The sequence below is a fragment of the Erythranthe guttata genome, chromosome 2 (assembly GCF_056151865.1).
Source record: "Erythranthe guttata isolate IM_541 chromosome 2, IM_541, whole genome shotgun sequence".
Lineage (NCBI taxonomy): Eukaryota > Viridiplantae > Streptophyta > Magnoliopsida > Lamiales > Phrymaceae > Erythranthe > Erythranthe guttata.
Window position 1 is genome coordinate 9,506,915 of NC_142534.1, and position 26,496 is coordinate 9,533,410.

The window sequence follows — 26,496 nt, forward strand, 5'->3', positions numbered from 1 at the left end:
CCTCGACTTCTGCTTCAAGTTCAACTGTGTAAGTAAACCCAAAACAAACAATTATCCTCGTTCAATCTTAAATCTCTTATCTAACACTAGTCATCATTTTATTATCTTTATCATATCCAATTAATTTAGTATTTATTAGTCTAATTCAAAATCTCTATCCAATTCTAATAATAACAATAACACAACACAATCGCTCAAAAAAACTGATACACACACTTAACACATACATTATACACACACGTATCTCTCTCTGTACACACCAATAATAATAACAAAGGCGAAGAAACATATGAGTTATATCACAACATGTAAAAAGAAGTAGTATATTTATCCATCAAATATCACATGAATCAGAACTACGAACATTGAGAAGATCTCAATCTTACAACAACGTACAGACAGACAGACCTGGATTATTTATGCACGCACGCTCAAATTCTCCGAGGTGAGAATTGAACTGACAAGGACATGGGACGCTGTTTCAGTCCACTCATAATATTCCCCTCATTCTTATTATTATTATTATTATTATTATTATTATTATTATTATTATTATTATGTACAAGAAGAAGCTTTCTGCTTTTGAGTGGGGAAACTAGCCTATTTGCAATCCTTGACGGTGAAAATGACCTACGCAACTTAGCTGCTGCAGTTGTCATCGCTCCTTCATTCTTCTGTACAGTGTTTCTGCTTTTCAATGGTGACACTAATCTGTTTGCCAGCCTTGATGGTGAAAATGACCTTCTCAACTTTGCTGCTGCAGATAATGATGCCTTTGGCGATTTCTTGCCTAAATTTGCTGCTCTTGTTGGTGAAATAGAAACCGGAGGGGCTTTAATTTTCACTTGGAACTTTGAAGGAGAAATAGCCTTAGGGGACTTTATCAAGAACTTGTGTGGAGTTTGTCGATTTCTTGTAACCACCGGTGTATAAGTCTTGGAGAATTTTTGATGATTTGATGTGGGTGGAGAAGAGTGAAATAGTGGGTTGGGAAATAATACTGTCTTTCTAGCCCATGGCCTATTCCTCGGGGAAATTCTGTTAGCTATGTACCTGCAATTTTCTTTGTCACAGTCTCTCTTGTGCACGGGCGAAGAAGAAGCTTTGAAGTTTATTCGGGATTTAGCTCGTTGAATGGAGGAGGGCTTTTCTGATTCGGACCACATTGTCTGTTTTTCCATCTTTCGCCGTGCGTGAAGTTCAGAGTGCTGTTGTTGTGCGGTTTCTGTTTGTTTCTGCTTTCTCCTCTTCTCAGTCAGTGGAGTTGTGGGGTCGTCGGTTGTCGGTTTTCTTGTGTTGGAAGAAACAGCTTGTACGATGTTTCTAGCAAATTGACTTGCCTGTAGAATTTCACCCATAGTCTCTCCCAAGAGCATTGCTGGCAATGACATTCTTCTCCATTCCTCTGTGTCTGTGTATATATATCATATATGTATGTCAAGGAAATTCGAAATGGATTTCGGTTGTTGCATTATAATAATAATATAGCAGCAAAAGGAGGAAGAATAATCACCTCCTGTATTGTTTGTTGGCAATTTTCCAGAAGGAGATCTTTGACCAGTAGCATTTTTAATCCTTCACAAATACAAAAGGGCAGCTGTTTGTTGAGTAACCAATATACAAAGTACGATGATGATCATATGTGTTGAATACAATATCCAAGAGGCAGGCGCCTATTATAATCAGACTAAACAAGATTGAACAAGAAAATAAATATATATTTAAAGAACAAAAGGATCAATAATAGGCTTCATCCCAGCTCAAAAAGAGCTTTCAAATTGGATCTTGAATTTTCTCAGTTGGATTGATACTCAGAGGCACAATCAGACATCAGCGGATAATTGGATCGAATTTTTTCGATTTCAAATTGGCCGATAATTGGATTCAATTAATTGTGCAAGAATAGTGAACAATGAATTCGCATATACGAAAATAAAGACTGAAGAAACACATAACAAAATGAAGAAAAAAAATCTGTATGAATTGTGAATTGCCAACATATGAATTGTGAACAATGAAACAGAGAAGAGAGAAAAAAGAGATAGATAGAGTATAGTGAATAGGTGTACCTGAGGGACTCGTGTTTACAGCGTAAACTGGTTCGGAGATAGGTTCGGGTACTGTTAGGACTGAGCCTCACACCAGATATCATTTTCGTCCCACCCGCCACTGTGTACTGAAGCTCCTGTAATCTAGCCATACACATGTCTACCTTCATTATCAAAACACACACACACGCACCACAATTATCAGCATTCGTTTTTGTTTTTTTTAAAACAATTCATAATTATCAAATTAACATGATTCATCTGCTTCCAATAATTTTTCAATCGAGAACCAGTTCAATTGATCAATTCTTACGAGAAAATCCCCAATTAGGGAATTAATTCGCTCACCTTTTTAACCGTCTCTCTGAGAAGAGTGGGGCTGAGAGGCGGCGGCGCCACCACCATCTTCCGCTGCTGCTGCTTCGGTGGGCTTCTGGCAACCATTTCTCTGTATCTCTCTCTTCTTCGCACAGAGAAACAAAAATTTCTGGTTTTCTATCTCTCTCTCTCTCTCTCTACACACTGGTTGGGTTGGGTGGGTGTATGATTTTGTGTGTGATGATTCGAACATGGAGTGAAAAGGTGAACAAGTAAGTAATGGTGGGAGGGGAAAGTCGCTTTTGTGTAACGGATAGTACTAATAAGTTATTCGTAACGGTCGGAATCCATTTCCGGAATAAAATCGAACGCATAGAAACGGCTACCTTTCATTTTTTCTAATTTAATATTATTCCCACTTTTTAACACTGCCCCATTCCGTTGACTCCTTGCAACATTTTATATTTTTATTTCATATTTCTTATTAAAATTTTAATTTCTATGAAATTCTGAAATAAAGTATGGGAGTTAATGTTATTACATAATTATCTTTGCTATAAATATTGTTTCAGAAAATTAATCATTCGAATTAATAAGATCTTATTATTCAAATACTTCAAAAATGAAAATCCATAGTCAGAAGGAATGGAATCTCACTCTTCGTACCAAAATTTAATGTGACTACATACTGTTTGCAAAACCAAAAAAAACAAAAAAAAAACAAAAAAAAAAGTTGGAAACTATTTTTTTTACCGACTCTAGGAGCTTGTTTGAACGCATATATAATTTTCTTTATTTTAAAGTTATAATTTGTTTATGTGGACTACTTGATAAAACACCCTTATTTGATTTTGACTTCTTGATAAATCCATTGTTTGTAATTGATAATTGACATAAATCTAATAAATACAATAACTGTTAAGTTTTTTTTTAGCCCAATAAAAAATGATCTTTAGTGATCTGGGTCAATCACTTAATAAATTGCAGCCCAATCCATGGAATCGAACCAAAGCAACATAAGCCCACTGATCTGGTCAAACATAAATCTGGACCGTCTATTGTGTGGTTTCAATCGCAGCCCTCCATTCTCTCTATTCTTAACTCTCTCTCTCTCTCTCAAACCCTAGCAGCACATTTCTGCAGCGTCGTTTCTCTCTCTTCACCTTGTCCCCATCTCTCTCTACAGTGTATCGTCACCCATTGTCGTTTTCCGGCGACACCGTCGCAGGTCTAGCCGGACAATGGGTGTCCTTGCCGTCGCAGCTCATTTAATGCTGAAGACCGTTGAATCTTCGTGTATAAATACTGTGGTGAGAGAGAGACAAGTGTGATTCACTTTTTATTCAAACTGAGTGTTTTCTGACCTTAATCCTCTCTTGTGAGTGATTAAGGAATTCTGAGTGAAGGAAAAAGGGTTTGTGCTGAGTGGAGAGGGTGAGTTATTCACTGAGTTGACTGTTCATGTGTTGGTGAGTAAACTCAGAGTGAGTTTGGGGGTCAGGTCTGAGGTTTTGGATCAGTGGTTGTTGCTGGGTGCTTGTTTTCGTTTTGGTGTTACCACCAGACCTTGGATCGACCGAATGAACACTGGAAAAGGGAACTGAGCCGTTTTATTTCATATTTGCAGCTCTACACTTGAGCTATTTATCTGTTATCTCATTCCCCCTTTCTTCGGTTCTACGGATCTACGGTTGAATGTGCAGGAACTTGTACCTAACAGTGGCATCAGAGCATCAGCTGGGCACTTGTTCTTTACAAACTTTTGCTACGGATATCGTTACTGTGGCTCACTCGCTCTTGTTTCTGGGTAAAATCCTGGAAAACCTGTGGTTGACCTTGTGTGGTCAGAATATACTTCCGTTGTTCTCTGAAACCTGGGCCAACTCAAGCTATCTGCTACACCAAACTTCCATTGTCCGGACCGCTTAGTGTCGCAGGAATCTGGGGAAGGGGGTAGTGTGAGATAGCCCAGTTTTCAAACGTTATGTTGCCTTCTGCAACACTTGGCTCATGTTTGGGCCTCCTGGGATCATCTTGTGTGCTTTATTTTCTGTTGCTGTTTGTGTGCTTTCATTTTCTGTCGCTGTCTGTGTGCAGCTTGTGTGTTTGTGTGCAGCTTGCTTGTTTCTGTGCCCTCACCTTCTTTGTGAAAATGAATTCTTATCCTGTGGCTTCATTTGATGGTAATGGTGATTTTGCTATGTGGAAACAGAAAATGAAAGGTGTGTTAGTTCAACAGAAATGTTTAACGCCATAACTCAAACCTATGATGATAAAACTACAAAGGAAATGAAAGATGATTTTGCTTATTCCCTGATTATTCTGAACTTATCTGATTTTGTGATTAGAAAGATAGGTAAACTTAACACTGCTAACGAATTATGGGATAAGTTAGAAGAACTTTATACCGAAACCTCCTTACCCTCGAAAATATTTTTACTGGAATTTTTTTTTTGGTTTAAACTTGACTTGCACAAAGATATAGATGAAAATCTTGATGTATTTACAAAACTTGGGCTAGATATAAAGTTAACTAGGGATTAAAATATTGATGAATATACCCCCATTGTTCTTTTAAATGCTATTCCATATTCTTACAGTGATGTTAAATTTGCAATTAAGTATGGCAGAGACAAAGTGACCTTGGATACTGTTATAAATGGTTTGAAAAGCAAGGAACTTGATTTGAAAACCAACAAAAGCAACAATTCTTTGGGTGATGTAAACTTTGTGAAAAACAAGCCTAAAAACAAGTTTTCAAACAAGGCTTCTTCTTCTAGTAACCAAAATTTTCAAAAACCAGGTAAGGGTAAAGGAGGGAGTAAGAATAAGCTCAAACATAGGAAGTGTTATAACTGTGGTAAAGCTGGTCATTATGCTAATTGATGTTCTGAACCTAAGAAGGAGAATAAGGCTAGTAATGAACATGCTAACCAAGTTGCTGAAAACATGGGTGATGTGTTTATGATTACAGATGAGTATCTTGATTATGTGAATTATGTGTCTACATCTTTGACTGATAATGACTGGTTGTTGGATTCTGCTTGCTCAAATCATATGACACCTCACAGAAGCATGTTCTCTTCTTATGTTGAATTAAAAAATGGGTCTGTGTCCATGGCTGATAGTAGTAAAAGACATGTGCTAGGCATATGAACTGTATGTCTGAAATTTCAATCTGGATATGTGCTTAACTTGAAAAATGTGAGACATGTTCCTAAGCTTAGTACTAATTTGATGTATTGTGCTATCTTAGAGGATTCTGGGTACAAGGGTTCTTGGGGTGATGGGGTGATGAATATTATGCATGATGGTTTGTTATCCTTTAAGGTTGTGAGAAGGCACAATATGTATGTTGCATCTGCATTATCTGTTTCACATGTTAATTCTGTTCAGCATGACATGACTGATCTTTGGCATAGAAGATTAGGTCACATCAGTAGTAAAGGATTAAGAATTTTGCATAAAAACAACTACTTGAGTGGTGATATTGTTGTTGATATGCCTCTATGTGATTCATGTGTTATGGGTAAACAGTCTAAAGTGAAATTTCTTAAATCGCCTTTCCCTAATACTTCTAAGTGCACAGAAATCCTTGAATATGTTCATGCAGATGTTTGGGGCTCTGCCCCTGTCTCCACACCTGGTAGAAATAGATATTTATTATCTGTGGTTGATGATTTTTCAAGAAAAGTGTTTGTTTTGTTACTTGTGCAAAAGTCTGATGTGTTTGATAAGTTCAAAGCATGGAAAAAATTTATTGAAAATCAAACAAACAAGATACTTAGAACCCTTAGGACTGATAATGGCACTGAATTTTGCAATCATGAATTTGATGCTTTGTGTGCTGAGTTTGGCATTAGAAGACATAGGAATGTTGCATATACTCCGCAACAGAATGGCGCAGCTGAAAGAATGAATAGGATTTTAATGGATAGGGTTAGATCCATGTTGCATTCATCTGGTTCGCCAAAAGTATTTTGGGGTGAAGCTGTCTTAACAGCTGCTTATGTGATTAACAGATCTCCATCTGTACCTTTGTCTGGAAGCCTGCCTGAAACTATTTGGACTAGGAAACCAGATGACTTGTCTAATTTGAGAGTTTTTGGCTGTTCTGCTTTTGTTCACCATAAAACTGATAAGTTAGAACCTAGATCCATAAAATGTGTTTTTATTGGATATCCTGAAGGGGTAAAAGGATATAGATGTTGGCTAAAAATGAGCACGGTTTCAAGACTATTATTAATAGGAATGTTGTGTTCAATGAAAATGAATATCCTTGCTTACCTCTGCCTTCATTTATTGTTTCTCCCTCTGCTCCAATTGAGGTGGAGAAATCCCCTCTTGGAAATGAGGAAATTAAGAATGATGATGATGATTCATCCCTTGTGCCTGAAAATGTTTTTGATCAAAATGTTGAGTCTGATTTGCCTGATATTGATGATTTACATGATTATCAACTTTCTAGGGATAGGCCTAGAAGAGAGATTATGAATGTTAGAGTAGCAGACCAACAAGCCAACTTGTGGCTGTGGTTTTTCGTATTTATTATGGTAATAAACGAACCTTTATTCGTATTAATGATAAAACACCTTGGCATTCTATATCTTTGTCCCTTTGTCACAAGCATAGATATAGTCCTTACAGTTATTACAAGTACTAGTAATTGATCGTTAGGATCGTGAGATATTTACTTAAGTATTATAACTGTTAAACGTGTTCCTAGTCGAAGGGTTACGCCACCAATGAGGATATCGGCCTTTCCCATTAGAAGACTAGCACTTAGTGTATGTGTACTGCATCTCATCAGTAAACGGTATTGTGATATCGGCATGCATAAGTGGGTGCTCGTAAGTTGACGAGTTCACTGAACTCCCTCACCCTAGAAATCTCTAAGTGGTTCCCAATAATCGAGTAGAGATATCTATGGTATAGTTGTACACCATTAGTCCTTATGACCTAGACATCACCGTGACTTCACTAGAGGACCAGCTGTATCGTGACCTGTCTCTGAGTTCCACCGAGGACCATCCCAAGGGCCAGTGTTCGTGCAGTCCGAAATCTAGTGGGAGGTCTGTGCATTGTAGTCGGGGATTCGATCGCTAGAATAGTCTTGGATGTCCTGTGTGTTCTGATAGTTTGTAATCATTCTAAGTCTCTGGCCAGAGCTGACTAAGTGATGATTAGAGGATTCGATTCTCTAAGTCATGCACGTGACGATTACAATACTTAGAACGATCGCACTGTCATTGAACATATAAAGAGGTCTCGATGAACCAATGCCTCTAGTTCAATCGGGACATATGAATCGAAGGGACCGTACTGTACGTTAACTATATCTGAAGGTTCTTGCAGGCACTTCATTTGTATCTAGGGAATCATGACGCGTAGTTGCTAGACGCCAATCTTGATTCGTTGGGTGATTAAGGTGAAACGAGTTTCATCTTAATCGTAACTCTAAGTGGACGAGTTTTGACCACAAAGGGTTGTGGGCCCATGGCTAGCTTACACCTGAACCATCGAGGGTCACACTGCTCGTGCACATGAGATCTTTGAATAAACGGTCAAAGGTAAAATATGTTTATCTTTGCATGATTGGAAGTCAATATGATTGGGTCCAACATTCGTAATTTGGAATTATGAATGAGAATAAGAAAAGGAAAAGAATAGGCGAACGTATTAGTGAACCTTCTAAATCGGGAAGTTTCAAAATTTAGAAAGTGCACTGAATTATGGTTTCCACTTTTGGAAAGTTGGAAATCGAGAGTTGGCACTCGTAATGACGAGGACATTATAATGATTCCGAAAATGTAATCGTTACAGTTTTCCGATCATCGAATTGAGAGAGATGAGCAAGTAAAAGAACTAACGAACTTAAGTTGTTGGGCCCGGTCCAACTTAAGCCCGTTAGGGTTTTATGCAAGACATATAAATACTTGATTTATAGGTCTTGCACACACACATAGGGGTGAGTTCGGGACGGGATTTCGGGAATTCGGGATTTTCGGGATCGGGATTTCGGGATTCGGGATAGAAATTTTAAATCCCAATCCCGTCCCATACTATTAAATCCCGATAATATCGGTATCCCTAAATATTTCGGGAATTCGGGATTGGGATCGGGAATCCCATATTTTGCCTAAAACACTAAGAAATATTGTTTTTTTTTTTCCATTAGTATTATTTTATACACTAAAACAATTTGAATATATTATATACATACTATTGTTCTTGCACTATTTAGTTTTACCACAAAACTTGGAACAAATAAAATTTAAAAAATTTAAAAATAAGTTGAAACGATATATTATATTGTATTTCTCATATATATATATATATATATATATATATATATATATATATATATATATATATATATATATATATATATATATATATATATATATATATGTGTGTGTGTGTGTGTGTGTGTGTGTGTGTGTGTGTGTGTGTGGTTTTATTAGTTTTTTTTTTCTTTATTCCTAATTTGGGATTAAAATATCCCAATCGGGATTGAACCAATTCTCGATCCCGATCCCGTATTTGTTCCTAATCCCGATCCCGAATCCCGTAATCCCGAATTCCCGAAGTTTTAGTCCCTAATAGTAAAATTCCATTCGGGACGGGACGGGATCCCGAATCCCGATCCCAAAGTCCCAGCCCTACACACACAACTAAGAGAACACACGTTCATAACCCTAGCCGCTGCCTCTCTCGATCAGCCACCCTCTCCCACGGCCACCACCACTGCGCCGTCGCCGGAAATTCGCCGGAATCGGCCACCCGTTGGCCGATCTCTTTCGGTATTCCTTTCCTTCTTTCTTTTATTCCGTTATTCTGACTATTACGTGTCTAGTGCCACGTGTTTAGTAGATCGAAGTATACGAGGTGAAATCCAAGAGGAGGAAGATTGAAGAATCGAAGATGCGAGAAGGCAATTCTGAAAAACTGCTCTCGGGTTTTCTGCGCTGTCCAGCGAGAAAATTAGCCATAAATCAAACGGTGATCGGATAGACGTGAAATTTTTAAAGAAGCTTCAAGACTCACAAATCTACATTCTTCCAGAAGAAATTGTCCATCCAGTAAATAAGCATGGAGATATTGAAGTCGGAGCAAGGCTGTAATTTCAGATCAGCAAACAGGTTGGATCAATAGGAGTGGGAAGAGCAGCTGGCCATCTTCTCGAGTCTTCGTTCGATTGATGCTTCAAGGACAGCACGTGAATCACACGCGCCGCCGTAGCTCGGATCATCGCCGTTGCTGCCCCGGATTGCACGGATTGGTTTCCGTGGCAATCTAGCTTTGCTTAGTGCGCCTACCTCACGCTTCAAGAGGTAATGTTTCGAATCTATTGTCATTCGATTCGGTTACGTTTAAATTAATATATGCATGTTCGTTTTAATAAGAAACTTGTATGACTTTATGTGTCTACATGAAATTGGTTTTATTATTGCGAGCATGATTATTTGATTTAAACGCGAGCATGCTAATTGATTTAATTTCGATTAAGTAATCAAGCATGTTGTTGTTTTAATTTCGCTGGAAGCGCAAAGGTACGCAATGTATGTTGTTTTTAATTTTGCTGTAAGCGCAAAGGTACGCAATTAATTGATTTAAATTATCGGGCATGTGTTTATGTGCTTTAAAGTTTTTTAAATCGCATAAAATTTTTGTTTTCCGCTGCGTACACGTGCCTGATTCCCAACAAGGAAGCCTCATCATCTTGATAATTTTCAGCTTGCTTCTCATGTGTTCAATGTGTTTGATGCTTTAGATGGTAATGAACCTAAGTGCTACAAAGATGCTTTAAATTATGTTGAATCTGCTATGTGGTTGTCTGCTATGAAAGAGGAAATTAACTCCTTACATGTCAATCAAACTTAGACTCTTGTCCCTAAACCTGCTTAGTGCTCTGTGATTAAATGTAGATGGCCCTTTAAAATTAAGCATGAAACTGATTCTGTTAGATATAAAGCTAGGCTTGTAGCTAAAGGTTTTACAGAAAGAGAAGGTATTGACTATACTGAAATATTTGCTCCGGTTGTGAAATTCACCACTGTCAGAATTTTGCTTGCTTTAGTTGCTCATTTTGATTGGAAACTTAAGCAAATGGATGTTAAAACTGCTTTTTTGCATGGTGACCTTGATAAGAAAATTTTCATGACTCAACCTGAAGGTTTTGTTGATTCTGTTCATCCTGATTATGTCTCTCTGTTAAAGAAATCTTTATATGGCCTTAAGCAGTCCCCTAGACAATGGAACAAAAAAATTGACTCTTGTATGCTTTCTTTGAAATTTAAAAGGAGTGATTATGATCCATGCTTGTATTTCAAAGATAACTGTCAATCTCCTGTGTTCCTATTAATTTATGTTGATGACATGCTTATTGTCAGTCCTTGCTTAAAGGCTATTGATCATGTGCAGAATTGTCTTAGTGAAAATTTTGACATGAAATTTCTTGGTGACTCAAAAAGAATTATGGGTATGGATATAATTAGGAACTAAAAAATAGTTCTTTGTTTCTGAACCAATCTGCATATGTGGAAAATATTTTAGATAAATTTGCCATGAAAAATGCCAAATATGTGTTTGTGCCTTTAGCTTCTCATTTCCTGTTAAGTAAGGAACAGTCCCCTAAGACTGAACCTGAAATGTGTGACATGAAATATGTTCCTTATGCTAATGCAATTGGCTCTGTCACGTATTTAATGGTTAGCACAAGACCTAATATTGCATATGTTGTAAGTTGCTTGAGTAGATACATGGCTAATCCTGGCATGCCTCATTGGGAGGCTGTAAAATGGTTAATGAGATATCTAAGAGAATCTGTTAGAACAGGGATTGAATTTTCAAAATGCGAAAAAGGAATTTTCTTATGTGGCTATGTGGATTCCAATTATGCTAACAATAGAGATAATAGGAAATCTACAACATCTTATGTGTTTACCTTGTGTGGTTCTTGTATTAGTTGGAAATCACAACTTCAAAATATTGTAGCCCCTTCTACCACTGAAGCTGAATACATTGCAGCTACTGAGGCAGTTAAAGAATCTATCTAGTTGAAAGGGCTGCTTGCTGAAATTTGTTTTTGAAACAAAAGGTTGTGGTTTTCTCTGATAGTCAATCTGGTATTCAGTTGTGCAAGAATCATGTCTTTCATGACAGAACTAAACACATTGACATCAAGTACCACTTTATCAGGAAAATTGTTGAGAAATGTGTGGTAGACCTTGAGAAAATTCCTTCTGAATTCAACCATGCTGATATGGGCACTAAGTGCTTACCTGTTGAAAAATTAAGATCATGTTTGAGAATCTTGAATATCATCTCGAAACATGATTGAAACAAACATTGAGTGTTTACTTGATGTGTGCAAGATTTATGTGCTTTCTTTGTGACAACTTTTGTGAATTTTAACTTCTCTGTGATTTTAAAATTTTCTTTATCTAGGTGATTACATCCTTCGTGGAAAAACTCTTTGGAATCTTCTACTATAATATGTGTGATTAGCGTTTAAGATTCAAAGTTACGGCAATGATGATCCCAGTCCATTAAGTGTATTCATAAAAATCATTTATTGGTCTCAGGTGGAGAATTTGTTAAGTTTTTTTTTAGCCCAATAAAAAATGATCTTTAGTGATCTGGGCCAATCACTTAATAAATTGCAGCTCAATTCATGGAATCGGGCCCAAAACAACATAAGCCCACTGACCTGGTCAAATCTAAATCTGGACCGTCTATTGTGTGGTTTCAATCGCAACCCTCCATTCTCTCTATTCTTAACTCTCTCTCTCTCAAACCCTATCAGCACATTTCAGTTTATTTCTTTTTTATAAACTTGAAAAATATTCTCGTTGGAGGGCTTTTCATTTCATAAATTATAGGGTTACAAGCATTTTCTTATTTTCTTGCTTCTTGTTAATTTAATTTATTTATTTTTAATTTTTTGCTTCTGGTGGTATTCTAGATGATATCACTCACCTTGATGAAGCGGGAAAGAGTTGCTTATTGATGATGCTAAAGTTAGATCACCTTAGATAGTTGAAGTAGGATGAGCTGGAAGAGCAGAGTGGATCACTGGCTCACGAGCTTGATGACCTTGAGATACCTGCGATCATAGAACACGTAAACTAGGCTGGGGGTTGATCCGGCGGAAACCCCTCCGACGCTCAAGTTAGACGTGCTAATAGTATAAATGCTCCAGAGAATACAAATTGTAGTATTACTCAGATAATGAGTTCAAACCTTTATTTATAGCTTAGTCGAGATTGTTGAGCTCAAACCTTATTTGAAGGTGATTGGGCCTCGATGATAGTGGTCTTCAATATTGGGCTCGTGGCCCAATATATTAATAAATTATAAGCCCATTGGGTTGGCCAAATTAGGCATATCATTAAGCCCCCCACTCTCGAGTCGATGTGGGGGCCATGTTGAAATGGGTGTCAGATCGTGTCGAGAGTAAAAATTGTAGAAGTCGATCGGTGGCGTATGGCCTAATGGTGTGCGAAAATGCGTTGGAGCATGTGTCGGAGGGGAGTGGAGGCGCGTGGCGCGTAGCGCGACCAATTTGTCGCGATATAAGTTACTTGAGTCGTCGGTGTTGTCCCGCGACGATGTAGTAGCTCGGATCAAGTTATCTCCTCGTGGGAGTTGTCTCGTCGTGGGGTAATAGAGTTGATCGAGTTATCTCCTCGTGTGAGTTGTCTCGCGATAATGTAGTAGCACGGAGCTAGTATTCTCCTCGTGGGAGTTATTATTTATCGACATTGTCAATGTTTTGACGCGTTGCTTGTATGTGTTTACATATAGCCTTGTGCGTGATGTACTTGAGGAGGGGATCAGGCTCTCAAGATTTTTTTATGGGGATCGTGCCCCTTGTTAGACCTCGTGGGTTGTAAGTATGTTTGGATCGTGGCCACGTTTAAATGAAGGACCCATCGAAAACAAGTAGATAAATTTTGAGTAATCAAGCTGGCCAGGCTATATAGATTCCCATAATATCTCTAAGTGTTTCTAGGTTGTAATCGTGCTAACTTGAGCTTGCGATTATATAGTGAATTTCAGGCGAGTTGTCTCCTCATGGGAGTTGTCTCGCAACGAAGTTATATGAGCATTGGACGCGCGACTGGGGAGCATGCGGATTCAGGTCGCTCTGAGCGAGTAGTCTCCTTGTTGGATTTGTCTCGCATCGAGTCTTATTACCGAGCGAGGTGGCTCCTCGTGGAAGTTTCCTTACAACGAGTTCGTAGTGCCGAGCGACTTGGCTCCTCGTGGGAGTTGTATCGCTGCGGGTTGGTAGTACCGAGCGATTTGTCTCCTCGTGGGAGTTGTCTCGCTACGGGTTGGTAGTACCGAGCGAGTTGTCTCCTCGTGGGAGTTGTCTCGCTGTGGGTTGTAGGACCGAGCGAGTTGTCTCCTCGTGAGAGTTGTCTCGCTGTGCGTTGTAGGACCGAGCGAGTTGTCTCCTCGTGGGAGTTATCTCGTTGTGGGTTGTAGGACCGAGCGAGTTGTCTCCTCGTGGGAGTTGTCTCGCTGTGGGTTGTAGGACCGAGCGAGTTGTCTCCTCGTGGGAGTTGTCTCACTGCGGGTTCGTAGAACCGAGGGAATTGGTTCCTCGTGGGAGTTGCCTTACAATGGGTTGTAGGACCGAGCGAGTTGTCTCCTCGTGGGAGTTGTCTCGCTGCGGGTTCGTAGAACCGAGGGAATTGGTTCCTCGTGGGAGTTGCCTTACAACGGGTTGTAGGACCGAGCGAGTTGTCTCGCTGCGGGTTGTAGGACCGAGCGAGTTGTCTCCTCGTGGGAGTTGTCTCGCAACGAGTTTTCGGACCGAGCGAGTTGTCTCTTCGTGGGAGTTGTCTCGCTGCGGGTTGTAGGACCGAACGAGTTCTCTCCTCGTGGGGGTTGTCTCGTTGCGGGTTAGTAGAACCGAGGGAATTGGCTCATCGTGGGAGTTGCCTCACAACTGGTTGTAGGACCGAGCGAGTTGTCTCCTCGTGGGAGTTGTCTCGCTGCGGGTTGTAGGACCAAGAGAGTTGTCTCCTTGTGGGAGTTGCCTCGCAAGGGGTTATAGGACCGAGCGAGTTGTCTCGCTGCGGGTTGTCGGACCGAGCGAATTGTCTCCTCGTAAAAGTTGTCTCGCTGCGGGTTGTACGACCGAGCGAGTTGTCTCCTCGTGGGAGTTGTCTCGCTGCGGGTTGTAGGACCGAGCGAGTTGTCTCCTCGTGGGAGTTGTCTCGCTGCTGGTTGTAGGACCGAGCGAGTTGTCTCCTCGTGGGAGTTGTCTCGCTGCGGGATGTACGACCGAGTGAGTTTGCTCCTCGTGGGAGTTGTTTCGCAACGGGTTCATAGTTCCGAGCGAGTTGACTCCTCGTGGGAGTTGTCTCGCTGCAGGTTATAGTACCGAGCGAGTTGTCTATTCGTGGGAGTTGTCCCGCAAGCCCCCCACTCTCGAGTTGATGTGGGAGCCAAATCGAAAAGGGTACCGGATCGTGTCGAGAGTAGATCGGTGCAGTTGTTTTCCGTTAGTCGTTGGCGTGGCGTAGAGGAATAATAATTTTTATTTTCTCTGCGGAGAGCTAGCTCTATTGAGTGGGGCGCGTTAAGAATCCTTGCGCAACTTGGTAGAGCGCGTTGAAATTCCCTCGCGATTATGTGGTGCGCAGTGATGGTTGCGCGAGATTAAGTGAGTAGAGCGAGGCGCGCGCGCGAATTGATGTTCGTAGGACCGAGCAAGTTGTATCGCAATGGCTGTGGAGCGACGTGCGTATCTAGGACGCACATGTCGATCGATGCCGCACGGTGAAGGATCACGTGGCTCGAGGTTGCGGGCGCGAATGGAGGTCCCGCGGCGGAGGAGGAGCACACGCACATATCGCAGTTGGATATGTCCTAGCGTGCGTTGCGCGATTGACGCGGGCTCAAGTTGAGAGTAGATCAGTGTTGTAGTTTTGTGTTAATCATTGTCGTGGAATAATAATAATAAAGATATTATTATTCAATTTTTTTTTTTTTTTGGCGGCGCAGAACGCGCGCATGATAGGGCGTGGGGCGCAGGCTTGCTGAGCGCGCGGGAACAGGGCGCGGGCTTGCTGGGCAACCGGGGCACGGAGCACGGGCGCGCGCGCGGCAAGGGGAGCGGGGCTTGGGGTGCGCGTGTCGGGGAGAGGGGCCTGGTGCGCGGGCGCGCGCGTGTCGGGGAGCGGGGCGCGGGCGTGCGCACGCGTCGGGGGGCGGGGCGCGGACGCGCGAGGCGTGCACGTGTTGGTGTGCGGGGAGCGCGCACGCGCGGGGCTGCCGGGAAGCGGGGAGCACGCGCGCGCGGGGTTGTCGGAGGCGGAGGGGGGCGCGGGGCTTGCAGGACGTTGGGGAGCGCGATCGGGCATGATTTTTTTTTTTTTTTTTGAGCGAATCGAGGCGTGCTCGAATGGGGCCATGCGAATTGGCGATGAACAGTTTGTACTTGGAGTGATGATTTTGTACTGAATGTTGGTATATTTGATACCACCAACGGGGTTGGTACTAGTAGTAAACGTTATACATACTAAGTAGTTGAGTATGGGAGATATAGTGACAAGTACTCAAGTTAAGTTTGTCAACTGATTTCGGGAATCGTGCCGCGCGCGCCTCAGGAACTTGCCCGTGATTTTTTTGCCTCGGGAAGCGTGCCCGTGCGCGCCTCGGGAAATGTGCCCGTAATCTTTTGCCTCGGGGAAGCGTGCCCGTGCGCGCCTCGGGAAACGTGTCCGATTTTTGTTATTTATTTTTTTTTTGGGTGGTTAATGTCCACCGCTTGGGGATGTTCTATTTTATGAGTAGGGAGACCATATCCCGCTCTTGAGATGGGAGGTGAACCCACTTGGGGTTGAAAGGTAAGGGTGATGTCCAACCATTGGGATGAGATGCTCAATTGGGGGTGGAATAGTCCCCCAACTCAGGATGAGGCGATCACGAAACATTGGGATGAGATGCCCAACCTTCGGATGGGATAGCCCCCAACTTTAGGATGAGGCGGTCACGAACCCTTGGGATGAGATGCCCAACCTTGGCGATGTATGGTGCTACTGATTCAGTGGCAGCACGAGTTGAATCTTCCGTGATTATACGCTGAAGGTCTTCTTCGATTATCTGAACCGTTCGAGGAGTAAGTAGAAGTTGATCTTGTTGAAGCTTCCGCAATTATACACTGAAGGTCCTCATCGGTTATTTGAACCGTTCGAGGAGCAAGTAGACCTTGGCGAACGAAATATTTTAGGGGCAGAGGTAAGCCCCAGGGAGTCGATATATTAATAAAATTATAAGCCATTGGGTTGGCCCAATTAGTCATATCACTTATCTAATAATACAAATGTTGAGCGCGTTTCAATACCTCAAGCACCTTTTATGGCGAGCGCGTTTCAATACCAAAGAGGAGGTATAAAACTAACCATGTTGTATGTCGCCTTGATGATAGAATACTTAAGTAACCATTGAGAATATATAAAGTCATTTAGTTTTGAGTCTTTTGACAATCTTCTTTTGAAGGTGATGACTCGGGCATGAGAGAAACTGGACGAAACGAACACCCCTTCCATGTCAGCGTAAAGGAATCTGCTCAGGGCTTTGCTTCCAACAGTACTTGAGAAAAAAATGATGCTGAAAATATTCTCGGAGATGTTATCCCTCCGTAACTCTACTTGCCGATTGTGCAGTTAGTGATTTCCATGACAGTCCCTCAGTAAAACAATATTCTGTAGTTCTAGAACCTCCATCACAGTACTCTGACGATAATACCCCTCAAATCATTGATCAACGAGGTACACTAGAGAGAGAAAGAGGGGCATTATTAAAACTGAAATGATGAATACCGTTCATTCATATTTGACTTTCTCTCTTTAAAACCACCAAAACTCCCAAAAAAAATCCCCAAAACACACATAAACCCTCAACAATTCGCACAAATCCTCCCAAATCCAAAAATCTCTTGAAATTAAAGGTAATTTCTCATCTAGATTAGTTATATGTGTTTAATTTGTAGTTAATTTGGTGTTAATCATGTGAAACCCCCAAAAAAATCACATTTTTGGAGATTATTTTTCGCGTCCAGTTTGGCGTGAAAATTGTTTTTCGGTGCCCTTTTTGGTCGTTAGCCACGTTTTCCAAATTTATATAACAAAAACGAACAAAATTTACTTGATTGGATTGTGTATCTCGATCCTCATCCGATGCACTAATTTCCATTATAAATCGCTATAATGATGGGTTTCGAGACAATTTCTAATATAAAAGTTGGAGAGGATTTGTTTCTAAAGAGAGAAAGAGAGGCAGAGAGTGAATTATTAAAACCGCATTCGTAAAAATGCTACCGCAAATATCACCTCTCATATTAAAATTATGAGGATTACAATTCCCACTCCACCGAAACAGAAATATGCAATCAATGAGCGTGAATTATGGAATTAGTAAAGAACGTGTTATTTAAGATATAAATATACGTTATTTCTTAGTTAGGGGTATAATGCTGATAATTAAGTGTTTTTAATTAATAAAAGTTGTTTTGGATTTATCTTAAAAATGTAAAAGAAAATTGGACTCATTGTAATGACATTTATGTAATGGGGGTTTTATCAAATTATCCCTTGTTTTTGAGGACCCTCATTTTTTTCTGGTCGCTCAACATAAATTTATTCGTTTTGGTATTCTATTTAATTTTAAAATGTACTCTTGATATCCTTCAATAATTCATAATAGAAATGAATTTAGGCTGCGGCTATATGCAAGACTAATTCCACTTGTGCAAGACCAAATTAAATTTTTCAATATATAAATACTATAATACCCTTACTTGTTAAAAAAATAGAAAATTCCAAATGTGCAATACCAAAAACTCAAAAACAAAAAGAACCTTATCACAAACCACAAGACCAACTCTCATCTTCTCTATCAAAATCTTTCTCCTTCCTCATCTATAAACCCTCTTTCTCCTTCCTCATCTATAAACCCACAAAACCTAAACATTCAAAATCATCAAAACTCAACAAATCTTACAAAGATGGCAAGTATGGAGTCAATAGACATCAAAATAGAAGAATCTACGGTGGAATAATCCAATAAATTATGCATTGATGTGTTTTTCTAGCTAGAATATCGTTTTTCCAAAAAAAATCCCGCGCAGACGCAGTCGACATGTACATGTCGAATTTTATAGGCAAAAATCGACATTGAGATGTCGATATTGTAGTACAAAATCGACACCTTAGTGTTGAAATTTAATTGTTAGTAAATTAGTCCAAATATACTAAATTTCGACATTAAGGTGTCGAATTTATGGACATATATTCGACACCTTAATGTCGAAATTTAGTTGTTTCATATTTCGACATGTACATGTCGAATTTTATAGGTAAAAATCGACATTGAGATGTCGATTTTGGAGTACAAAAATCGACACCTTAGTGTCGAAATTTAACTGTTAGCAAATTAGTCCAAAATTTACTAAATTTCGACATTAAGGTGTCGAATTTATGGACATATATTCAACACCTTAATGTCGAAATTTAGTTGTTCATATTTTTTTATTATTTGTTATTTGGTCTTGCATGAGCAAACAAAAGCCAATTTAATTTATGGGCATATTTGTCATTTCATCTTAATAAAATGGAATCTTTTGGAATCTTTCTTTAATTTGGTCTTGCACAAGTGGAATTAGTATTGCATATAGCCGCAGCCATGAATTTATGTTCGACAATTCTTCCCTTATATTTTTTATTAAATAAAATAAAAATAAAAATGACACTCTCGATAATCCATTTTTTAATTCGTTGGTAATATGAAGATAAACTTGAAGAGGAGGAACAAACAAGACTGACATAAAATACTAGTAATATATCCCCTTGAGCAAACTCAAGAAACAGCAGCAATCAGCCCTTACCAAAGTGCTACCTACCTACCTACATCTGAAACAAAAATGTTAGAAAATCTACATTTCCAACATCTTCAGGGTAGGATATAAAATTCATCAGTCCCTTTATTTATACATTTGCTGAATTCCTAGTACAGTGAGAGGAGAAATAGGGAGCAACACACTGAAAAACATAAATAATCACACTCAACTTTGTATTCACTAACGACATAACACAACTATCCTGCTTTACTAGTACAAAACCATTAAGTAACACAACCCGGAATTTCCGATTACCCTAAATATTTTGCACTATGGCAGAAAATGTTGAGCGAATTCACCCAGAACAACTCTGTTCATACAGAAAGATTCTATACATTGGTAAAACAAAAGGAAAAACAAAAAACAAACAAACACTATATTCTTAATACTATAAAATCTATCGAAGAGAATGCCTAACAAACGAAAACTTCGAACTGATACCAATAGCTATGAAACGTTGAGAAAGAACACAACTTTTTTTTCTTGATAAACCCCAGCTCAGAAACTCAAATCTTAATTCCGTCGTTTGATCAACTCAATGCAATCCAATGAGACGGGCAAACAGATATTTCCTCCAATATATATTAACATATTTGTCTCATGGTGAAAGAAGTAAGCATAGTACAAAGCCAGGTCCATTGCTCTTTGTTGGATAGCCAAAGCACAGATCTAGAAAAAAGGCATTCTAGATTAAGACCAATGATATTCGATTTTACCACTCATTTATCGTTATCAGCCAAGGTTTAACTGCGCCAATTCCGGAGGATTGCGGCTGATTAGATTTGCCCACAGATTTGCAAGTGTGACAAAGCACTGCTGGTTTCCCCATGTAATCATCTTCATATCTGGTTTTAGAAATGTTAAGAATATATAAATCATGAGGTAAAGAAACATGATTGAAAGATATTTATAGGACTTGATATAGCTCAACGGGGCAAACTCCAATTCAATGTTGAATCTTTTCATAATTGGTGACTTCTTTTGAACATTTAAAAATATTCTTTTAATTGATATGTGATTTGAATATGTCTACCTGGTACAGCTCCTGCCGTTAGTATTGACAGCCAACACCTAGATTCATTTTCGGCAAATAAATAGTTCTGAAGTGTAAGTGCATCAAGATCGAGGATGTGCTTGATGGACTTCAATAATGATGAATTATCCAAAGCACTTGAAAAAGCTTCTTCAATTCCTGAACTTGACCATACAGCATGACATTCTTCTAGAAGAATATAGATAGCTGGCGGCGAATCAACAGAACCTGATAAAGTCCAGGGCTTGAAAAATTTGGCTGAAGCTCCAAGAACCACAACCACCTTGTAGATCTCTCCAAGGGCTAAAAAGAACTTCCTCCCTGTAATCATTTTTTTCTAATTTTAGAAGAATTAAAATTGTGACTATAAAAAACGTTGAGGCGTAAAATAATGTCCTCTTCATCTTCTTATGTTCTTGACCAAATTCATAATCTGCTATTATTTACCAAAAATATTATGTTACTGAAGATATCAGTGTAGTGGTTCCCCTCAAAATGATCACCGACTACTTTTGAACTGTACCTTGAGGTTCAGATAGTAACTGAGTTTGAAGATGCTTCTCTACTGCTTGATTCCAGATTGAGGCACCATGTTTTAACTCTTGCATACATGCAGAAATTATCTCAGACCAAATGGAAATATATGCCATTTGTTCGTCCGTTGTTCCCACGTTCAAAATTTTAAGCATTGTTGTTGTGTGTCTTAAAAGTTCCATAGCTGATCTCAGATCCTTCTTTACCTGTCGCCCATCAAGATAAAACATCATAAGCAGCAAACAACCACCATGCACACACAGAAAGCAACATAACGGAAAAAGGAAAATTCCAGTCAGGCAATCCTCAACTCAAATACAAGTGGCAATGCTTGTTTCATCCAAAAACAACTGAGAATTTGGATATCGATAACAATAAATAAATAAAAAATCTGCCACAAGCCAAGTGCAGATAAAATTCTGGATATATATATCCATACAGCAAATTTCAAGCGGTTAAAACATTCAGTAGTATAAAGGGCATAGCTATCAGGTGAAAGTTGAAGGCACAATATACGTACTCGTAGCAAGTTTCTCGATAAGTGATATTCTGAATCAAGTATTTGAAACTGTGGCTCCAACAAAACTTGAACAAATTGATTGATATGACTATCTCCTGAAGGGTGATCCTGCAGATTACTATCTTCAAAAAGGATGTTCATTTCTTCAAGTTCCTTGCAGACCAACTACAAAAGATCGAGGATATTCAGATATTAATTGATCAATATGAACTTGCAAGAGACAAGCACAATCAAGTACTCAATTAAATGTTCCTTCTGAAGTACTGAATAAAATTGGAAATTTTACAACAAGAAACGCACACCTCATTTACTTAGCATCACTTCCAAATGAATAAATGAAATTTTGGTGACGCTTTGATCAAACATGTATGCATAACTAATATCGTAGCTAATATCTTAGCATGAAAATCTATGAGAAATCTACCTTTAGATAGATTATTAACCATTTATGGAAAATCAAAAACAAAAAGTATACTGTTTGTGATATTTAAGAAATATCTCTTTCCACCTTTAACAAAATGCTTTCATATAGTGAACACAGACTAGTGAAAATAAGCGCAAAATACCAATGTGAATAAAAGAAACTTTTAAACATTGATCTTTCGTCTATCAGCAATTACATAACATGGTTTGCTCTCTGCAACAAATTGGTTTCTTCTTCCGGATTCATCCTTCACATAGATGTTTCATTTCCCGGTCAAATAAGTTTCTATAGAGGATTAATCCAGCAAAAAGAAAGAACTTCACAACTAGTGCTTTGACCTTCCAATGAGGTTCTTGGATGGTGGAATAATCTCACTGAGAACTTCACAACTAGTGCTTTGACCTTCCAATGATGGATCACATATGACACTGATTTCAATTGAAAACTTCTCCAACCATTCCCTCAAAACTTTTGACATTTTTTGGGAAAAAAAGACTTTGATCTTACTTTTCCAAATAATACTTCAAATTACTTTTAGATTGCAATAAAACCTTAAACAGGCTAGAAAATTTTGAATCGGAAAAAGAAATTAATGAATTTCATGTAGTTAAAAGATAACCCTCAGAAAAGCTAGTTTTTTGCAATCACAATACACAGACCAAATAGTTCGAAAAGACTACCATCGTCAAACTTGAACAGTGTTAGATTGTAAAAGCGAATATATTCGAAATGTGAAGCATGCTTCATATCTTTGTGTTTCTTGAAACTGAGGAAGTTGAATACAGTACAACCAATGGCATCTTACATATCCTAATTCCTAATCCAATCAATATTTACTAATAGTTCTAAAAGCGAGAATACTAGAGTTTCAGAACCATAGATGTAGGCAATAGTCTTTTTCAATTTAATTTCGGGAAAAAATATAAAACTCATGAACTGTCATGCAAAGGACTAAGAGATGATTCACCTGTAATTCACTATCGGTTGATGCAGCTTTTTCACCTTCACCAGATATTGTAGCATCCGCTCGAGCTTGCTAATAAAATGGAGCATATTATGGCAAGCATGTTAAAACGTAAGTTGTTGTGACAACACTCCTCAGATACTTAATAACAATTAGAACAAGATTGAGAAACTGCCTTCCCAGTGATACATACCTTTAAGCTTTCAATATGAAATTTAGCTACAAAGCATAATTCTTCCTTTAATTTATAATAGAAATCCAAATAATTGTTCAGCTTCAATTTCGAGGAGATGCTCATATATGTATCTCCGATACTACTATTAGATGCCGCACTGTCAACTATGGTTTGTGAGGCATCCTTAAAATCCCATGAATCATCATCAAGATCTTCGTCCTCTTCTATATTGGAATCAGAAGCTGCACTGGATAGGCCCAACTGAGTTTCGGTTGGGTTTTGGACAGTATATACGATAGATGTCTGCTCAGTTTGGCTGTATAAACTTGATATCAGATCATTGATAGAGATGACTGAGGTAGGAGTATGACTATTTCTTTGATCCGAAGTAGACTGGTGAATAAACAGATCTTGAATATCTGAAGAATCACCACTTTCTGGCTCTTCATTGCCAAAAATAGAGAGCGGAATTGCGCCTTTGTGATAATTTAAGTTTGTATCCTTCTCCTATAAGGTGAAAAATCAACGTAAGTAAATCAAAAGAAAAAAGGGAAAAGATAAAATTTTCCAGCTACATAAGGAAGATTAACTTTTTTAGTACAAAATGCAACAGCTTCCTTGGCAGATCAAAATTATTTTTCTAAACTTAAGAGTGTGATGCCGAATAACGTATTAAAGAAAGCTAATTTAAAAATATGTTATTCTTTTGAGAAAAGATGAATCAACAAAGAGCCAACTTGACGTGACAGAACTCCAAAATATAGCTGGATGAAGACGATCGACGGATGAAGGAAGTGAAAATATAAGATGAATGGACACACACATAAAAGTGACATAAGATAAATGGACAGAAATTTAAATAATATATATATATATATATATATATATATATATATATATATATATATATATATATATATATATATATATATATATATATATAACCATAGTTTTAACAATTAGGAGGCAATAATGCAAATGGAATCACATCAGTTCGTGAGAAGGAAAAGGTAAACATGGAGTAATATGAAAATAAATATCATGAAACACGGTCACTCTACTAGACATCGATATCTACAAATAACCCCTCCACTGGTCCATACTAAAGGTCAAAAGTCAAAAGATTCTATTTATAAGGACTGCCTTGTTTCCTGTCACTAATATAGGTAGCTATGAAAGGGAATAACAAATAGAATGCAATCAGCAGTAGAAAGGTCTATCAAATGAAAAAAGAACAAAAAATTGCTTCACCTGGATTTTGTCATCCAATGTTGATACTACATCTTTAGAAGGAAAATGAAAGCCATTGGTCGACACTTCCTGAAATAAGCACATAAACTTTACCATGTGCAACTTTTGCTGCAAGAGTAAGAATAACCATAACAAGTGGTATGAAAAGCTATTTACCTCTTGCTTTGGTCCAGCTACTGCAGATGCCACTGTAAAATCTCCAAAATTTTCATCTGCATCATATTCTGCACTTCCAACATCTGTATTATTGTTTAACAAACCTTTAACGTTATTTTGCTCAATAACTGAGTTCGTCTCTGAAGTAAAACCATTTAGAGTTGCTACACTCGGCTGAATATCAACAAAATCGATCTCTCCTGAAGTGCCAGAAATACCACTTGGGGTAGTAAAATAATCAACGGGTTCATCTGGCATAGCAAACAAACTGCCATTTGAAGTCCCAAACAAATCGAGCGAATTGTTTAAGCTGCTTCCAATCCCAGATGAGTGTGCACTACTTTCAGAAACTTCATGCTCCATTAAGTTAACCTTCAGTTAAATTTCATCACGTTCAACAAGCAAATGTGAAAGACCAAAAAAAGTCACTTCAAAAATGTAAAATTTATATTTTTAGGCTGGTGCAAGTAAACAGATTTTCTACAGTCAGTTAGTAGTAACTGTACAATCAACGTCAGAAGTTAAGATCATATCAATAGTTCGACACTAATTCCTGACCGTCATATTTGCGATCTTGATAAATGATAAACTCTTAAACCAATATAAGACTAAGAAACCTAAACAAATAGTTTCACAAAGCTGAAATATAATCTTAAACAATGAGAATGATTCCTTACTTTATTAATCACTTCTTCAGTCCGAAATTCTGAAGATGCATCCTTAAATTCCCATCCGTCATCATCATCATCATCAATAGCAGCAACAGTAGCAGAGCCATCCCAATGTTGCCTATGCCCATTCATGTCGACATCTGAACTTGAAGTATGTACATGAGGAGATGTATTTAAATTCGAGCTAAATCCGGAAAATTCTTGAGTCCAGCCGCCAAAGGGATCGGCATTCTGATTTGGATCTGGCACATACGACTTAAAACTAAATTCGTCATTGTCAATCGTGTTTGTGAGCTGGCTGCCATCAATTACACCTAATCTATCATTCAAATCAATATTTTTCAACTCGGTAACAGCTGATCCAGCGCCATTCGAATGAACTCCATTTTCACTGCCGGTGGAAATGGGACCATGCCCGTTTTCAGGCTTGGTCTCTAAATAACGATTAAACAGATCGGAAATATTAAGATTCCGATTATTCTTCGATGCGTCGTTGCTAACTAAATTTGAATTGAGATCCAGAGAAATCGTACTTTTCTTCCCTTGATTGACATCCACAGAAATACCGAAATTGTGTACCTCCTTGTCTTCTTCCTCGGGATCCCCAAAAATGGAGAGCGGCAAAGCGCCACTGGGCTTCACCCACGAAGAGGGCGATGCGGAATTATCTCCATTGAAATTTGTGCCGGAAGGCTTCGATTGCTGCGGGGATTTCACAAAATCGCCCCATTCGTCGTCGGCCAATGAATTGGATTGGAATGAAGCGGAGGCGAAGTCTCCGAATGTGACATCATCGTCGTCCTCCGCCGCCATATGGAGAAGGACGGTGAAATTATCTGTCCTCTATTGAACGAAGATCTTATGAGCAGGTGGATCGGCCATTAGAGGAGTTCATGAACCAGTTAACATGTGTGGTTGGAGAGACCACTATTACAATTGTCAGAATTCATAATGTCCCTTTTCGAATCTATAATGACATTCTTCACGAAAATTTGAGTACTGAGTTCCCAAGAAAATAATAAAATGGACTTGGTTTTTTTATTCTTTTTCTTTTTTAATTGAACATAAATTTGTAATGTTTTTCATCCAAAAATCGTGGCACACGAGTATTTATATTTTTTACTTTACCTAAATTGTTGGGTAAAAGAAAAGCACCATAACTATGCTGCACGGACACGTGGACACGGCGATACGTGGATACGGACATGGTGATACGACATTTTCAAAAAATTAGGATACGAACATGCGGGGATACCCGTAAATATAAAAAATATAGGGGTATATTTATAAATAATAAAAATATAGCGATACATATATAAATTGTAAAAATATGAATAAGTCGTCATCGCATAAGAGAACCGCTCGCCCTTGTTGCTCGTGTTCTTGGTCGCCGTCGCATGATAGATTTTTGGAGTTTTGGGTGGACTCACAAAGAAAATAGAGGAAATGTGTATTACATAGAAAATAAAATGCACATTTTTTTA

The 26,496-nt window shown here is 38.7% G+C and overlaps 2 protein-coding genes across 4 annotated transcripts; both read right to left on the reverse strand.

Moving 5' to 3' along the window:
• Nucleotides 1-296: 296 nt before the first annotated feature.
• ATN (cyclin family) lies at nt 297-2,658 on the reverse strand. Of its 3 annotated transcripts, none has more exons than XM_013001665.2 (4): nt 2,397-2,658; nt 2,070-2,212; nt 1,517-1,575; nt 297-1,411 (listed from the first exon to the last, which is right to left on the reverse strand). In XM_013001665.2, the coding sequence occupies exons 1-4, from the start codon at nt 2,490-2,492 to the stop codon at nt 432-434; spliced, it is 1,278 nt and encodes a 425-aa protein (XP_012857119.2). In that variant the 5' UTR covers nt 2,493-2,658; the 3' UTR covers nt 297-431. The 3 variants fall into 3 exon arrangements, with proteins under 3 accessions (XP_012857119.2, XP_088683097.1, XP_088683100.1); XM_088826971.1 differs by having other exon boundaries at nt 1,514-1,575; XM_088826974.1 differs by having other exon boundaries at nt 1,514-1,575; nt 2,070-2,192; nt 2,397-2,608.
• A 16,769-nt stretch (nt 2,659-19,427) lies between these two features.
• Nucleotides 19,428-26,142, reverse strand: LOC105976372 (uncharacterized). Its single transcript, XM_013001640.2, has 9 exons — nt 25,019-26,142; nt 24,342-24,713; nt 24,186-24,254; nt 22,953-23,441; nt 22,763-22,831; nt 21,372-21,536; nt 20,841-21,057; nt 20,318-20,638; nt 19,428-20,129 (listed from the first exon to the last, which is right to left on the reverse strand). The coding sequence occupies exons 1-9, from the start codon at nt 25,823-25,825 to the stop codon at nt 20,017-20,019; spliced, it is 2,622 nt and encodes an 873-aa protein (XP_012857094.2). The 5' UTR covers nt 25,826-26,142; the 3' UTR covers nt 19,428-20,016.
• Nucleotides 26,143-26,496: the final 354 nt, after the last annotated feature.

What these genes read in the sequence shown, in the direction of transcription:
- ATN (XM_088826971.1), bottom strand. Translation starts at nt 2,492, where the DNA reads ATGGTTGCCAGAAGCCCACCGAAGCAGCAGCAGCGGAAGATGGTGGTG. An exon ending in TGTAAACACGAGTCCCTCAG is followed by an intron (nt 1,576 to 2,069) that starts GTACACCTATTC and finishes GTATTTGTGAAG; the next exon opens with GATTAAAAATGCTACTGGTC. An exon ending in GCCAACAAACAATACAGGAG is followed by an intron (nt 1,412 to 1,513) that starts GTGATTATTCTT and finishes ATATATACACAG; the next exon opens with ACACAGAGGAATGGAGAAGA.
- LOC105976372 (XM_013001640.2), bottom strand. Translation starts at nt 25,825, where the DNA reads ATGGCGGCGGAGGACGACGATGATGTCACATTCGGAGACTTCGCCTCC. An exon ending in TATCGAGAAACTTGCTACGA is followed by an intron (nt 21,058 to 21,371) that starts GTACGTATATTG and finishes GATGGGCGACAG; the next exon opens with GTAAAGAAGGATCTGAGATC. An exon ending in AACGGCAGGAGCTGTACCAG is followed by an intron (nt 20,130 to 20,317) that starts GTAGACATATTC and finishes TTCTAAAACCAG; the next exon opens with ATATGAAGATGATTACATGG.